The 16453-nt window shown below is 39.2% G+C and overlaps 1 protein-coding gene across 3 annotated transcripts in view; it reads left to right on the forward strand.

Moving 5' to 3' along the window:
* Positions 1–10292, forward strand: part of TTC39C (tetratricopeptide repeat domain 39C) — a 73643-nt gene extending 63351 nt beyond the window's left edge. For all 3 annotated transcript variants that reach the window (XM_050941996.1, XM_050941997.1, XM_050941998.1), the window contains 2 exons: positions 7144–7182; positions 7669–10292. In XM_050941996.1, the coding sequence (XP_050797953.1) occupies positions 7144–7182; positions 7669–7758 (129 nt within the window). In that variant the 3' untranslated portion in view covers positions 7759–10292. The remainder of the gene's footprint in view (positions 1–7143; positions 7183–7668) is intronic.
* Positions 10293–16453: the final 6161 nt, after the last annotated feature.

Consider the following 16453-nt stretch of genomic DNA (forward strand, 5'->3'; position numbering starts at 1 on the left):
GGAGAACCTTAAGTTGTCCTCAGTAGAAGACCAAATCTGTCCATAAGTTTCCTCAGGCTTTTTGTTTTGTTTTGGTGGCATATGGGGTTAAGAATAGAATTCAATCCATCTGACTTCAGAGGCTGTCAGAATAGATCAGGAGATGTATGTGTGATTGATATGACATGGCAGGTGCTCGGCCACCTGAAAATATCAGACTTTATTCAACTAAGGCGGCTTCTGCAGTATGCTTCACACTATCTCCCTTGTTGAAATATGTAAAACCTTCACATGGAGCTCTATATACTTATTTTAAACAGTATTACTTCTTCCACTTTCCTCTAAATGAGTTGGCCAGTTCAGGGAAGAAAGCTGTTAATTAATGCTCTTCAGACCCAGCTCTTGGAGGTTCTGTAGTAGGTGGAATTGATAACATATGGTACTATTAAGGTTGCACAACACTTTTCATTGTAAGAACCTATTTTCAGTTGTTTAAACGTTGCAAAATGTTAACCATTTAGGCTGAAATTCTCCATGCTGGGTATCTGCCTCTGTGTAAGTAGTTTTTGAAAACTTTAGTCAAACTGGTTCAGCAATTTCCAAGAACAAGACTAGGGAAAAATAAGTTGTTTTGTCCGTATTAAAATTCTGGCAGCCACTTCTTTGAAAATTTCTAGTGCTTCCAAATTTGGCAGAGGTGTTCCTTTCGCCATCCTTGATGCCAAGGATGATCCTTTTGCCATCTTGGTGAATATCCACACAACTTTGCCCAAGTTAATAAGCCTCTAAAAATTCTCAGTTCACACATGCTCAGCAGAGACTTGTTAGAGTTTTGCAGCTAATTCTCTGAAGATTCTCTTATTGGGCATGTTCCAACTACTTGCAACTTTACATGCTCAGAAGAATCCATATGTAGCATCACTACACAAGGGCTGAGCACGCTCCATGCTGGGGCTCTGGGGATTGAACAGGACATTCCTTGTAATTGCTCCTCCAGCCAGTCAGGTATGACTGTCATGAGGAGTACAGGAAGACAGTCTGTCCTGTGCTCTCTGTGCACCCTATGTTGCTTCCCAGGCAGGATGGAGAGAAAGGTGGAAGCCACCTGATTTGAATGCAGAGGGGTGAGGAGGGGAAGAGATGAATGTGTGAAGAGAACAGGATATGAGCCAGGAAAAGAGAAGGGGGGAACTGTGAACAGTGTAGGGAGGGAACAGGTACAGGAGTTGGACAGGGGTGAGGGAAGATTTATCGACTATAAGGCCAGAAGGGACCATTGTGATCATCCAGTCTGACCTCCTGTATAGCTTTGGCCATAGAACTTCTAGAGCATATCTTTTAGAAAAACATCCAATCTTGATTTAAAAATTGTCAGTGATGGAGAATGTTCCTCAACCCTTGCTGCATTGTTCCAGTGGTTAATTACTATCTCTGTCAAAAATGTATGCCATATTTCTAGTCTGAATTTGTCTAGCTTCAACTTCCTGACATTGGATCATGTTATACATTTCCCTGCTAGATTGAAGAGCCCATTATTAAATATTTGTTACACATGTAGATACTTACAAACTGTAGTCTAGTAACCCCTTAACCTTCTCTTTGTTAAACTAAATAGTTTGAGCTCTTTGAGTCTGTCACTGGAAGGTATGTTGTCTAATCCTTTAATCATTCTGATGGCTCTTCTCTGAACCCTCTCCAGTTTATCATCATCCTTCTGGAATTGTGAGCACCACAACTGGACCGTGTTCCAGGGGCAGGTCACCAGTGCCAAATACAGAGATCAAATAACCTCCCTTTTCCTACTCGAGATTCCCCTTTTGTTTCTCAGGATTACATTAGCTTTTTTGGCCATAGTATCATACTGGGAGCTCATGTTCAGCTGATTATCCATCATGTTCCTAAATTTTTTTCAGAATCACTGCTTCCTAAGAGGGTTCCCCTATCATATAAGTATGGCCTATGTTCTTTGTTCTTAGATGTATATACAGTATTTACCTGTAGCAGTATTAAAACACATATTGTTTGCATATTGCTTGCAGTTTACCAAGCAATACAGATTGCTCTGAATCAATGACATCTCCTCTTCATTATTTACCACTCCCCCAATGTTTGTGTCATCTGCACTGCTTCCTAAGAGGGTTCCCCTATCATATAAGTATGGCCTATGTTCTTTGTTCTTAGATGTATATACAGTATTTACCTGTAGCAGTATTAAAACACATATTGTTTGCATATTGCTTGCAGTTTACCAAGCAATACAGATTGCTCTGAATCAATGACATCTCCTCTTCATTATTTACCACTCCCCCAATGTTTGTGTCATCTGCACTATCAGTGGTGATTTTATGTTTTCTTCCAGGTATCGATAAAAATATTAAATAGTATAGGGCCAAGAACTGATCCCTGCAAGACCGCCCCCACCCCGGAAACACACCTGCTTGATGACAATTCTCTGTTTACAATTGCATTTTGAGACCTATCAGTTAGCCAGATTTTTAATAATTTAATGTTAATTTTATATCATTCTAGTTTTTTAATCAAAACTCATGTGGTACCAAGTCAAACACTTTAGAAAAGTCTAAGTATATTACATACACACTACAAATGTGGTCGATAAAGGTAATCTCATAAAAAATATCAGCTGAGTTTGACAGGACCTTTTTTCCATAAACTCACTTTAATTTGTGTTAATCATATTGCCCTTCTTTAATTCTTTATTAATCAAGTCCCTTCTCAGCCGCTCCATTATCTTGCCTGGGATCAACGTCAGACTGACAGACCTATAATTACCACAATATTAGCTTCCTTATAGTCTTCTGAAACATCTGCTGTGTTTCAAGAATTATTGAAAATCAGCATTAAAGGTCAAGTGAGCTCCTTAACCTGTTCTTTTAAAATTCTTGGATGCAATTTATTTGGGCCTGCTTGTCTAAAAATATCTAACTTGAGTAGTTTCTGTTTAATATCTCTGAAGAAACTAGTGGAATGGAAAGAGTGTTATCATCATTATATGATGAGACTATATCATCTATATTTTCCCCAAATACAGAACAGAAATATTTATTGAACACTTCTACCATTTCCATATAGTAATGGACCAATACCATTGTCCGGATTCTTTTTGTTCCTAATATATTTTTAAAAACCTCCGTATCATCCTGATCTCTGCTAGCCGTAGATTTCTCCTTGTGACCCTTTACTTCCCTTATCAGTTCTCTACAGTTCCTAACTTCCAATTTATATTCATTACTATCAGCTTCCTTTTTCTTACATTTGTTATGTTGTTTTTTTACTTTTTATAGTTGCCAATATGAGCAGCAGATAAAGTACGAATAGAGGGGAACAGGGAAAGGCTGGGAAGGGCAGAGGTCTGTAACTTCTTGAGTACGCTCTCCCTCAGAACCTGGAAGTGAACCCAGTCACTCTGTCTTGACATTCCTTTTCTGTCTAGCAAATAGCTATGAAAGTTAAGCAAAGTATGTGTGTTTTTTTTTTATCCCCCTCCAGTGGTGAGTCCACATAAAAGATAACTTGTTACCAGTTACTCTTTTAGTCCAAGTAGTAGAGGACTGTGCTATGGATCTACAGATCCCATCCCTCCTGGTAACCTATGTGGGGAATGAATATGTTGATGATTTTTTTGTTTTTTTCAGTTTTACAAATAACTTAGGGTTGGGTTTTTTAATATGTTAAAATAGTTGCAAAGTAAAGAACTCAGAAGTTAAGAAATGTTGGATTTATGATTATCTGTGAAACCCCCTTCCCATGTCTATGAATTATGATTAGGCTTTGCAGAATTTGTTTATTATATTTTGACAAATAATATCAATGTTTATTTTAAGCATTTTTTTAGATTTTAATCTATTTAAATTTTGACAGTAGTGCAAAACCCCCCCTTGGGAGCCGCCACTTGATATGCCAAGACTACTTCCCTGCCAGCTTCAGACCCCAGCACCCTATCTTGCTGAGCTAGACATGCCTGTCTGCTCAAACACAGACCCAGGATCTGAATTACTTGCCCCAAAGCTGCAAGTTTACCTGAAAGCAGCTAACAAAAGTGTTCCTGTCTTTAACACCGGATGACCAACTCCCAGTGGGGTCTAAACTCAAATAAATCCGTTTTACCCTGTATAAAGCTTATGCAGGGTAAACTCATAAGTTGTTCGCCCTCTATAACACTGATAGAGAGAGAGATGCACAGTTGTTTGCTCCTCCAGGTATTAATACATATTCTGAGTTAATAAGTAAAAAGTGATTTTATTAAATACAGAAAGTAGGATTTAAGTGGTTCCAGGTAGTAACAGACAGAACAAAGTAAGTCACCAAGCAAAATAAAATAAAATGTGCAAATCTATGTCTAACCAAACTGAATACAGATAATCTCACCCTCAGAGATGCTTCAATAACCTTTTTCCTCAGACTGGACACCTTCCAGGCCTGGGCACAATTCTTTCCCCTGGTACAGCTCTTGTTCCAGCTTAGATGGTAGCTAGGGATTCTTCATGATGGCTCCCCTTCTCCCTTTGTTCTGTTCCACACCTTTATATATCTTGTGCATAAGGTGGGAATCCTTTGTCCCTCTCTGGGTTCCCACCCCCTCCTTCTCAATGGAAGGACACAGGTTAAAGATGAATTCCAGTTCAGGTGACATGATCACATGTCACTGCAAAACTTCATTGCCCACTTGCCAGCACACAGGTATACAGGAAGACTTACAGGTAAAACACACCCATCTGCAGACAGTTGTCCTGGTTAATGGGAGTCATCAACATTCCAAACCACCATTAATGGCCCACACTTTGCATAATTAAAATAGGCCCTCGGAGTTATATTTCATATTTCTAGTTTCAGATACAAGAGTGGTACATTTATACAAATAGGATGATCACACTCAGTAGATTATAAGCTTTGTAATGATACCTTACAAGAGACCTTTCGCATGAATAATATTCCAGTTACATTATATTCATTCATTAGTATATTTTTATAAAATTATATTAGACTGCAACATCACAATGGGTTTAAAGCATTTTTTTCCATTTTTAGCTTTTTTTTTAATTTTCATTTTTGGGAAAGTATGTGGGGTTGTCGGAAAATAAGAGAGTCGGACAATTTTATGACTGTGAATGTTGAAATTCAAAAAGTTAAAGCTTTATAACTGTTAAAACGCAAATTGTCAGCATAGCGTCAAAATATACAAAGTAAATATCCTCAAATCAGACTTTAATAAGGTCTCAACTGGCATTTTTCTTTCTTTGTCTATCTGAAATTTGATTATTATCAATGGAAATATTTATTATCCATTTGCGTGGGTATGGTAAAATTGACATTTACTGACATTTACAAATAAAAATATAATCCTTCCAAGCCTAATTATGATATAGTTTTAAATTACATTATCACATACTATTTCTTCCACAGGACCCCTGTCTCGGTCAGTGCACAGGACTAACTTTTGAGAGCATACAACCCTAATGTTTTTAATGTGTGTGTGTGTGTGTGTATATATATATATATATATATATATATATAATACATACATCTTTGTCACCTTCCTACTTTTTTGGAGTCTCTTGTAAAGAGATTTGTGAATTAGAGGAAGTAACTGATTAATGGTTGGAGTTGCTCACCATTTTATACCATCAGAACTGGGCATGGGGGTGAGTGGATCCCAGCATACAGTGCTTTGTAGAAGATAGAGTTCACAGTCCAGGGGTATGCATATCTCATCAGCGTGGATCATCTTTAGTTACAATATGATTCTCAAAGTTTTAGATCTTGTACAAATAAAAAGCTCTGGAAATTAACTTGTGACATAGAAAAGGATTAAACATACTGAAGTTAATGAATGAAAGATACAGATACTGATTTGCATTTTCATCATAAAAATCATGACTTTTAATAAAGTACTTCAATTTAATTTAAAGTTATTCATATTTATCTGTGAGATCAAACATCATTTCATCTGAATTGACTTCATTATTTTTAAACTCTTCCGTTCATTAAGCCCTTCAGTACCGTAGTGGTAGGTGCTATATAGGAGACTAAGATCAGTTTGTGCAAAACACAGACTTTATGGGTAATATTTTATACACTTTTGAGTGTAGCTGTACCATTTTTAAGTAAAAACTACAAATATTTAAGGTATTTATATTCAGAAAAAATGGAGTAATATACTCATTTGAATCACTTTCATCTTTCTAAGTATCTTTTTTTATCCTTTGTTGGCATACTCATAGATTTAAAATAAAAAAAAATCACATGCATCTTACTGGGGAATAGAGTAGAAGCCTTCAAATCCAGTAATAGAAGTTCAGTTGAAAATATCAAATTTTTCGTACAAGCATGAATAACCCTTGCTATGTCAAGAAAAATAGCTCATTGAAGACCAAAATATTCGCTTCTCTTCCAAATCATTCTAACAAAGTCTGTCTTTAGCCCATGATTATTATTGCAGAAGGGCAAGTTGTATGAAGTATGGAAATCTTTTAATATTTCTAAAGAGAAGGTTCAAATGAGTAAACTGAAATAGATAAGAAAAAAAGTTGAAACTCTTCCAAAATCTCAGTGTATAATTGATGATGTGTTTTGCAAGTTGAATTGGTCAAATCAGTAAATTCGCTATTCTTAAACTTTAGTTTGCCTATAACTTTAGTGTTTTCACTGTCTATGGTAGCTCACTGTAGTGCTTATAGCTCTACATATATATATTTTTTAAGTAGACAGAAGTGTTTGTTTTCTAAACACACCTCTACCTTGATATAACACAACCCGATATAACACACATTCGGATATAATGCGGTAAAGCAGCGCTCCGGGGGGGAGGGCGGTGCGCTCCGGCAGATCAAAGCAAGTTTGATATAACGCTGTTTCACCTATAATGTAGTAAGATTTTTTTGGCTCCCGAGGACAGCGCTATATCGGCATAGAGGTGTACGTACAGAAATACATACTGCAGGACCAGTCAGGTACCTTGTTAGGAGCCTGTAAACACCTACAGGGCGTGGTGTTTACTACCATGAGTAGTCCTAGTAGACCCAGTAGTATTTTCAGGGTTGAGACCTTAGTTCTTGTTGGCTGACCATTATACTTTAAAAGATTCTTTTTGACCTTTCTGCCATGTGTACATTCTTCTAAAGTGATATTTTCTTCTCCTTTTTCTAGACTGTGCCAAGAGGCAAAATCTTACTTCTCCAGGCAAAGGTAACAAATCAACACAACCTAATCCTGCTGTTAAGTGAATTTGAGAGTTCAGCTTGTGTTGCAGGTTTTAAAGAGTTGGTGTATATCACCGATGCTCTATAGCTTTGTATATATACTGGAACTGGTCATTTACTCTTTGCATGCAGCTTGGGATTTCCTGGAGCTTTTGGACATATACAACTTCCCAGTTACTGTGCAAGCCTTTAATAGAGAAGTAGACTGGTCTCTGCTTGCACTTGGGAGGTAGAGGGGAACCTCCTGCACCATCTTCTAATTGGTGGACTGTGCTGGGGAAATCTCTCTACCAACACCATTGCTTAATTTTGGTAAGGGAAGAGGGTTATTAGCAATTTTCAAGCTCCAAGAACCTTTTCCCTTGTCCTAGTTACTGTTTTGTAGCTCAGTGACTTCTTAAGCATCCTCAGCAAGTCACCTTGACATCCTAAGGTTGATGAGGTTAATAGTTGTATGTATTTTGTGTTGCAGGAGGAATTCACTGGATATGATTTTGAGAACAGATTGCATGTCCGCATACATGCAGCCTTAGCCTCTCTGAGGGAAGTGGTTCCACAGTGACAGCCGGGAAGTCTTGACATATTCTTTCCCACAGTTTCCGCACTTTAATATAAAGCAGAGGTTAAGCTTTTGGGAAGATTGACTTTTCTTCTGAAAACCACCTGTGCCAGAGACACTTTCCTAGAATGTTCAGAGTTGGTGTGACATAGTAAAGTACTACAATCTTAATCATTAAAAACAAAATAAGTCAGACGGAAAGAGAGGGTTAAGTGATGTTGTGTTTTAACTCTTTCTTTAGTTTAAGCCAAGCTGAATACATGTAGTCTGTGATCGTAGCCTTACCTGCACAATAAGCACATATCTGATTTACCACAACAACATTGGCTCAGTTTTGACAGGTATAATTTACCTGTTTAAATATGTCTAAAAGATGTTTTCTAGGGAGAACAACCTCGTGTTTGATGAAAATAATACAATATAAATAATTGTTGAAAATTGTAAGTTTGCAGAGCTGGACAGAACTTTTTTTCCTTCAAAAGCCAACAAAAAAATGGGCAGCCAGGATAATAGCCAGTCTGCTCATTATATTTACTGGGTTAATTCAATGTCTTGAAGATGCATACTGTGTATACTTTAAAAAACGTCCACCTATATTTGTGATAAATTATGAAAATATTTAGGTTCTCTGCTTCTAGTATGTTCCAGACAAATATTTTGTTTTTGACATTTACTTAACTGTATGGGTCATTTTAGTTTTGTTCTTAATGTTCTACATGGTGCATTGGCCTGCTAGGCTAGATGTTCCAAACTTTAGCAAATTCATAGGTTGCTAAATATTGTAAGATAAGGCAGTAACCTTAAAAAGTAATTTTTAAACCCCTTTATTTTGAAGTAAGGTTGTCTTACTAAATAGTGTCACTTCCCTTACTTCCATATATGGTACTCTAAACCTCAGATGTTTAAAGTATTCATATACCTCAGTCAGCTTAAGAATGTTTACCACAACCATATAACTTTAAAAACATGGTCAAAAGTGTAGTAATACTGTAATCTGTTTACCTGTCAATCAGTAATATTCACTGTCTTTTTATGTTGTTACATTCTTTTTAGTAAAATATTTTATGGAGCTGTACATTTTACTTATGAAAAATGTGAAACCTGGCCAGAATGGTAGTCGGTTCTGTCGCTTTGCATAACTGATGCCTGGATTTCCTTGGAAATGCTTAGCATAAAGCCTTATCTTTTTGCTTCAGCCAGGTTGCTTTAAATGTTGCCTTAGCTCAATTTCTTTCTCTCTCTCTAATTTTGTCTCTGCAGAATGTTTCCAAAATGTAGTATTTTGCCCACATCTAACCTGCACTGGTTTGCTTCAGGAGTTGCATCTCAAATGAGAACTGATATGGAGGGGGGAAAGTAATGCTGTATATTCACTAGGCAGGGAGAAAAGATTAGGATAACAACCTTTGCTTTCTTACTAGAAGTACAGAATTCCCACCATTAGGGATTTGGTTAGGAGCAGCCCAATCTCCCCTTTTTATTGCAGTCCAAGATGAGGAGAAAGTCTTTGTGAATCCTAGAGGCTATAATGTAGCTTTATTGTTTTATGATCTAGTTACAGTACATGTAGTGAACATGTTTCTCCTTAGGTTTGAGTCAGTAATACTGAGTCACCAAAATTCTTGCTTTGTGAGTTCAGTCCTTATTTGACTTGGTCAATTCAGACAAGTATTGGATAGAAACATTATACTGTATATTACTTAGAACCCTGATTGTGATTTAAAAGTGAGCTTAATATACTTCTTTTTATTTTTGACTTTTTGTTTTTTAATCAAGAATATAGTCCACTCTGGATTAGCATCAACTAGGCAACTTTACATTACCCACTGATTTCCTGTAGTACACCATTTGAACTGAACGCAAGAACATACTGTCCAGGACACACAACTCCTGCATTCACTTTGTGTTGAGATGTGAAGGGTCCAAATACCCCAGATGAATAGTAGACACAGTGTGAAAGTAGGCTTACCAAATGGTCTACTCCGCTCACCGGGCCTGTTGAGTTGGAGTGGTACAGAAACAGACTTGTCTCACTATGTACTCATACAACACCTCAGCTCTGTGCACGTTTGTTTCTCCATGGAGTCCAGAAAATCATCACTGAAGTGGAACTATTTCTGTATTTTTCTCCCCTCAGAGGAGAATCTCTTTATTTGTAAATGTCAGTTATTTTTTATATTAGATTATGTCTGTGATGAGAACAATCTCAACTGTATTTTACATAACTTGAATAAGTTTTTATACTTTAGAGCTCGGAGGCATGATCTAATTGCAATAATGCAATATGCATCTTCCTGGTGAATATATTTAAGATTTTATCTTCATTGGGTCAGGTATTTTTTGGTTGTTGACGCAGTTTTTATCTCATGACTCATTTCAAGTAAATAGCTAGAATTTTTAGATGTCACCAAAAATAAGAATATTTATTGTGGTGTACTGTACATGTCATTAATTTACAGAAATTGCACTTTTATATTTCTGCTGAGTAAAATTAAAAGAAAACATGAACTAGATTGTTCTCTTGCTCTTTAAAATTACCCTTAGTCAGTGGCTTCCTGAATATGAATATTTGGCGTCTTTGTAAACTTTCTGGCTGTTAGTGAATTGTCTAACAGCAGTTTCCTCTATTTCTGTTCTTCCATCATGGTTTTAGTCTTCTGGTTTAGAAAATGGGTAACATATTGAGCTCAGTCATGGCATGAACATGAAGATTTGACACTCATTGTAAAGACCTTAATTTTATTCCCCCCAAAATTATGTACCCACAGTATTTCTGCATTTTCCAAAAATGTCTCCAGTTTTCTCTCAAGCAAGCACATTAATTGCTTCTTTTGCTAACTTGGGATGCTAATTTTGTATTCTGGCCATGTTTGGATCTTCAATACAAGGCTTTGGGAATTTTATTTAATTCCCTGTCCATTTTCCGAACATAGTCTTGTCTAAACAGCTTATTGGGCATTTTTTTTAGTCCAGAATTGAGACTCTGTAGATGTTCCAGATTCCAAATGGGAAGCAGTGTGTTGGTAGCACCATACAGTACACACATTTTAATGCAGATTGTGAAGGGGTTGGTTGTCCATGAAATAACTGCACAAACCACCTCCCTTTCCAGTAATGATCACAAAACGACATCGCTATAGCAACTATAGTAGCTGCCTACAAGGAAAAATATTAGGAAAATGTATGTTTAGATGTCTTTAGTGTACTTTATTAGCTGGAAATAAGCAGCAGCTAGTGCCATCTGACCAACCAGCTATTCCTGAACCACCACCAAGTTCTCCATAGGCCACAATTTGGGAACCTCCTATGTACTAGACTCCACTAACCTTAAACAGTAAGAAGCAAGATACCAACCAGTACATTGTCTCTAATTCTCCATGCAGCAGATATTATGTAATGAAAACTTGATAAATATTTAAATGGTTTTGAACAAAAGAAAAAGCTGGGATTGCAACCTTTCTATCTTAGTTATAACTTGAGCAGGTGTCTGTACAACAGTGCCTCACATTGTAATGTTTCAAGATTATCCAATCATTTCAAGAACTAAGTATACTCTGTCAGCCAGAGCCGCCTCAAAATGAATAGAGTGCAAATCTCTTCTAAATCAATGGGATTTACTCCATTTATAACAGAGTCTGATTCTAGCCCATTATGTCCAATGCACAATCAAAACATTGCAAAACAAGTACTCTGTATATTGATCGATAAATCATAGGGACTTGCTCAAGTTCCACTGAATTGCATGTATCTGTATAATTTTCATCTGTGTCAAAGCAAACAAATGTAATGGTAAAAATAACTCTGCACTGAAAAACCCTGTCCAGTTCTGGTGCCCACAAGTCAAGACATGTTGATAAATTGGAGAGGGTTCAGAGAAGAGCCATCAGAATGATTAAAGGATTAGACAACACGTCTTATGATAGACTCAACAAGCTCAGTCTATTAGTTTAACAAAGAAAAGGTTAATGGGTGACTTGATTACAATCTGTAAGTATTTGTGTGGAGAACAAATATTTAATAATGGGCTTTTCAGTCTAGAGAGACGGTTATAACATAATTCAAAAGCTGGAAGTTAAAGTTAGACAAATTCAGACTGGAAATAGTGTAAATTTTTAATAGTAAGAGTAGATTAACATTGGAACAATTTACCAAAGGTTCTGGTGGATTCTCCATCACTGACAATTTTAAAATCAAGATTGGCTGTTTTTCTAAAAGATCTGCTCTAGCAATTATTTTGGGGGAAGTTCTCTGGCCCATGTCATACAGGAAGTCAGACTAGATGATCACAATGGTCCTTCCTGGCCTTGGAATCTATGCATCTGTGTGCCCCAGCAATTACAGACCGGTTAAGTCTAACGTTGGTACCGGGCAAATTAGTTGAAACAATAATTAAGAATAAAATTGTCAGACACATAGAAAAACATAAACTGTTGAGCAATAGTCAACATGGTTTCTGTAAAGGGAAATCGTGTCTTACTAATCTATTAGAGTTCTTTGAAGGGGTCAACAAACATGTGGACAAGGTGGACATAGTGTACTTAGATTTCCAGAAAGCCTTTGACAAGGTCCCTCACCAAAGGCTCGTATGTAAATTAAGCTGTCATGGGATAAAAGGGAAGGTCCTTTCATGGACTGAGAACTGGTTAAAAGACAGGGAACAAAGGGTAGGAATTAATGGTAAATTCTCAGAATGGAGAGGGGTAACTAGTGGTGTTCCCTAAGGGTCAGTCCTCGGACCAATCCTATTCAACTTATTCTTAAATGATCTGGAGAAAGGGGTAAACAGTGAGGTGGCAAAGTTTGCAGATGATACTAAACTGCTCAAGATAGTTAAGACCAAAGCAGACTGTGAAGAACTTCAAAAAGATCTCACAAAACTAAGTGATTGGGCAATAAAATGGCAAATTTAATGTGGATAAATGTAAAGTAATGCACACTGGGAAAAATAACCCCAACTATACATACAATATGATGGGGGCTAATTTAGCTACAACAAGTCAGGAAAAATATCTTGGAGTCATCGTGGATAGTTCTCTGAAGATGTCCATGCAGTGTGCATAGGCGGTCAAAAAAGCAAACAGGATGTTAGGAATCATTAAAAAGGAGAGAGAGAATATGACTGAGAATACATTATTGCCCTTATATAAATCAATGGTACACCCACCTCTTGAATACTGCGTACAGATGTGGTCTACTCATTTCAAAAAAGATATACTGGCACTAGAAAATGTTCAGAAAAGAGCAACTAAAATGTTTAAGGGTTTGGAGAGGTTTCCATATGAGGAGAGATTAAAGAGGCTAGGACTCTTCAGCTTGGAAAAGAGGAGACTAAGGGGGGATATGACAGAGGTATATTAAATCATGCATGATGTGGAGAAAGTGGATAATACAAGAACTAGGGGGTCACCAAATGAAATTAATAGGCAGCATGTTTAAAACAAATAAAAAGAAGTTCTTCACACCGCACACAGTCAACATATGGAACTCCTTACCTGAGGAGGTTGTGAAGGCTGGGGCTATAACAGCATTTAAAAGAGAACTGGATAAATTCATGGTGGTTAAGTCCATAAATGGCTATTAGCCAGGATAGGTAAGGAATGGTGTCCCTAGCCTCTGTTCGTCGGAGGATGGAGATGGATGGCAGGAGAGAGATCACTTGATCATTGCCTGTTAGTTTCACTCCCTCTGGGGCACCTGGCATTGCCCACTGTTGTTAGACAGGATATTGGGCTAGATGGACCTTTGATCTGACCTGGTACGGCCGTTCTTATGTAAGTGTGGTGACCAGAGGCAACAGTAATAAAATTACAGTATGTGCTTGGATCCGTTACTTGTGAATTAATTCCTACTGAGTTTAATATATTGTATTTAAACTTTATATAAGAGCTTTAAGCAACAAAATAATGACCTGCTTCAAATGTTTGTCTTTCTTAATGGCACTAAAATATGTTGAAGTTTTTGAAGTGAAATATACAACTTAGTCTAAATTGCTAACAACGTTTGAACATTCTAATCCATGATAGGTTTAAAAAAATCACCCTGTCACTACAGGCTAGTTTTGATGTAAGCAGTGATCCAAAGAGTTCCTGTTTTACTCTCTGATAAAAGAGCAATGAGAAAGTGCCTGCTAGCGATTCAGTGTGTGCTGTTAGGAAAATGTGACTGCGGTGCTCTAGGGTATGAAAAATCTACACCTCTGAGCACAATAGCTGTGCCAATCTAACCCCTGGTGTAAATGCAGCTTAGCTGAGGGAAGAAAGCTTCTGCTGGCCTGGGGTGGGTGGGTGGCTGTGCGCGCGCACATAGCTACCGGGAGAGAAAAAAGCCTTGTCCATTGCTGTAGACTGTCTCTACACTACAGAGTTATTCTGGCATAACTATGGTACTGTAGCAATGGCATTACAATCCCCATAGTGTAAATCTGTCTGTAGTCTATATAGGTGGGATATTAAAACTACAGAACTCCTTCAGCACCCAGCATGAAGAGGGGCGGGGGGAGGAAGGAACCTGAATAAAGCTCCAAGGTAGCTTGAGCTATAACTCAACTTTTTGGGCTGAGGGCCACAGCTTGGTGGGGAAATTGTATGCAGGGCTGAGGCAAGGGGTTGGGGTGCGGGAGGGGATGTGGGATGGGGTGTGGTGTGCAGGAAGGGGCTCAAGGCAAGGGATTGAGGTAGAGGAAGGGTGCAGGGTGAATGAGGGGTCTCAGGGAAGGGGGTTGGAGTGCAGAAGGGATGTGGACTGTGGGTGGGGGCTCAGGGCAGGGAGTTGGGGTGCAGGCTCTGGACTGGTGCTGCTTAGCTAAAGTGGCTCTGGAGTGGCAGGGGCCAGGGCAGGGCAGGCTCCCTGCATGCCCGCCCTGTCCCCGGCCTTGCTCCACTCCCCCAAAGCTCCCGTTGGTCCCAGTTCCCCCTTCCTGGCCAATGGGAGCTGCGGGTGGTGGTGCCTGGAGGCAAGGGCAAAGCATGGAGCCCTCTGACCCCCTGCTCGGGGACTGCAGTGCTGGCCGCTTCTGAGAGTGGCATGGGGCCCACAGAGGGAAATCCTGCATGCCGTAGTTTGCCCACTCCTGCCTTAACGCAATCCCCATCCATGCACAGCTTTCTAGCTCAAGTTAAGTGCTGCTTTGATCTAACTGGCCCTTCAGGGATGGGGTGGGCTTGAGTGCTGAAGCAGTGCTTCATTTTTACCAGGGCTGCACCCTGGCACCTCCAGGCTGGGCAGGTCAGAGCTGTGGCACCTCCGTACTTGCCGCGTCAGTTAAAAAATTGCTTGAGCCCAGCACCTACTTGCTTGAGCCCCAGCAACTTTTTCATTACAACTTAAGCACTGGGCTCAAGCTAGTAATGCAGTGGGGATACGGCAACCGAGTTACAACTCAACTACTAATCCAGTCACTCTGCTAACCAACTCACTGGCCACGTGGCTACTCACTTGAACTATCGCCAAAGAAGTCACTTGGACTAATTCAACCAGAATTAATGGTTGCAATGAAGACAAGCCCTAAGATATCCGTGAGGGGCTGGCAAAGCCCCTGTATGTAGCGAATTGTCTTCTGCTTCTACAACCAAACCAGAAAAGAAGTTGCCCTTTATGACATGGAAATTTGGTTTGGGAGCCTAGTACAGAGTCCTGCTAGAGAACGGCTGGTCTCCAGCTTGAGGCAAGCCAGACCTGAACTCATACTATTCTGGGTTGTGTTTTGGACAGAGACCCACCTAGAACCAGCACAAAGTGGAAAGTCTGATTTTAGGGTTATGCTGACTTTGACAGTCTGCTATAGTCAAGGAAAGTGAAAGCTAGTGTAGCAAAATCTCCAATCTGTTTTAACTACTCCCCTCTCTTTTCTTCTTTCATATTCTGTTATAAGCAATGGAGATGAGAAACCTTGGTATGTTTAGTTTGTCAGATAAATAGTTTTTAATGTTCAAAGATGAAGGCCTGAGTTATGTAGGAAAGCAGAGCTAATACAATCCTGGTTAATAGTCACTACTACAATTCAATCTTTGCAGCACGTCCTCCTGCTTACATGAAACCCTAAAAGCAGAGCAGGGACTAGGCATAAGCAGACTAAGCTATTGCTTAGGGCTCAGAGCAAGGGCGGGTAGGTGTGTGTGTGTGTGTTCATGTTCCTGCTTAGGACCCCCAATGAGCTAGCACCTGCTCTGCCTCAAAGCTCCAATGTAGAATCAAGAAAAAGCCTAGGGCAGAAGCTTCATCGAGGTGCGTTTTGTTGCTAGTTTTGAAATGCTGGCATTTCTGAAATTTTAAAAAATTAGAGTAAACTGGTGGGGACACTTTTATACTGGCATAAAAATGTAAAAAGCTTCTGACGCCAGAAGTTTCCCACCTGGCTTCATGCAAGGAAAGCCTTAACCTCGAGTTTGGTTTGGAGGAGGTCAGTGCTCTATCAATCATTGGTTTTCAGACGGTATTTAGGTAACAGCTCCAGCCTGGTACCGATTGTGGAAAGGAAGGAAAAACGAAGCTTGGCCCAGTTTGCCAGTTTCTCCCAGCTGCCAAGAGTAAGGGAGCCTGGCTCTGGGAGTAGCGGGCCAAGAAGCCGTCACCTGTGTCATGAAGCCAGCTGCTAACAGCTGGCGGCTCAACCCAAGCCGCCAGGGAAAGCGGTGGGACATCCCCGTTTCTCACTGGCTGTGAGTCAGCGGCGGCCACGCCCCTCTCCGTTGGTGACCAC

The sequence above is a fragment of the Gopherus flavomarginatus genome, chromosome 2, assembly GCF_025201925.1.
Source record: "Gopherus flavomarginatus isolate rGopFla2 chromosome 2, rGopFla2.mat.asm, whole genome shotgun sequence".
Lineage (NCBI taxonomy): Eukaryota > Metazoa > Chordata > Testudines > Testudinidae > Gopherus > Gopherus flavomarginatus.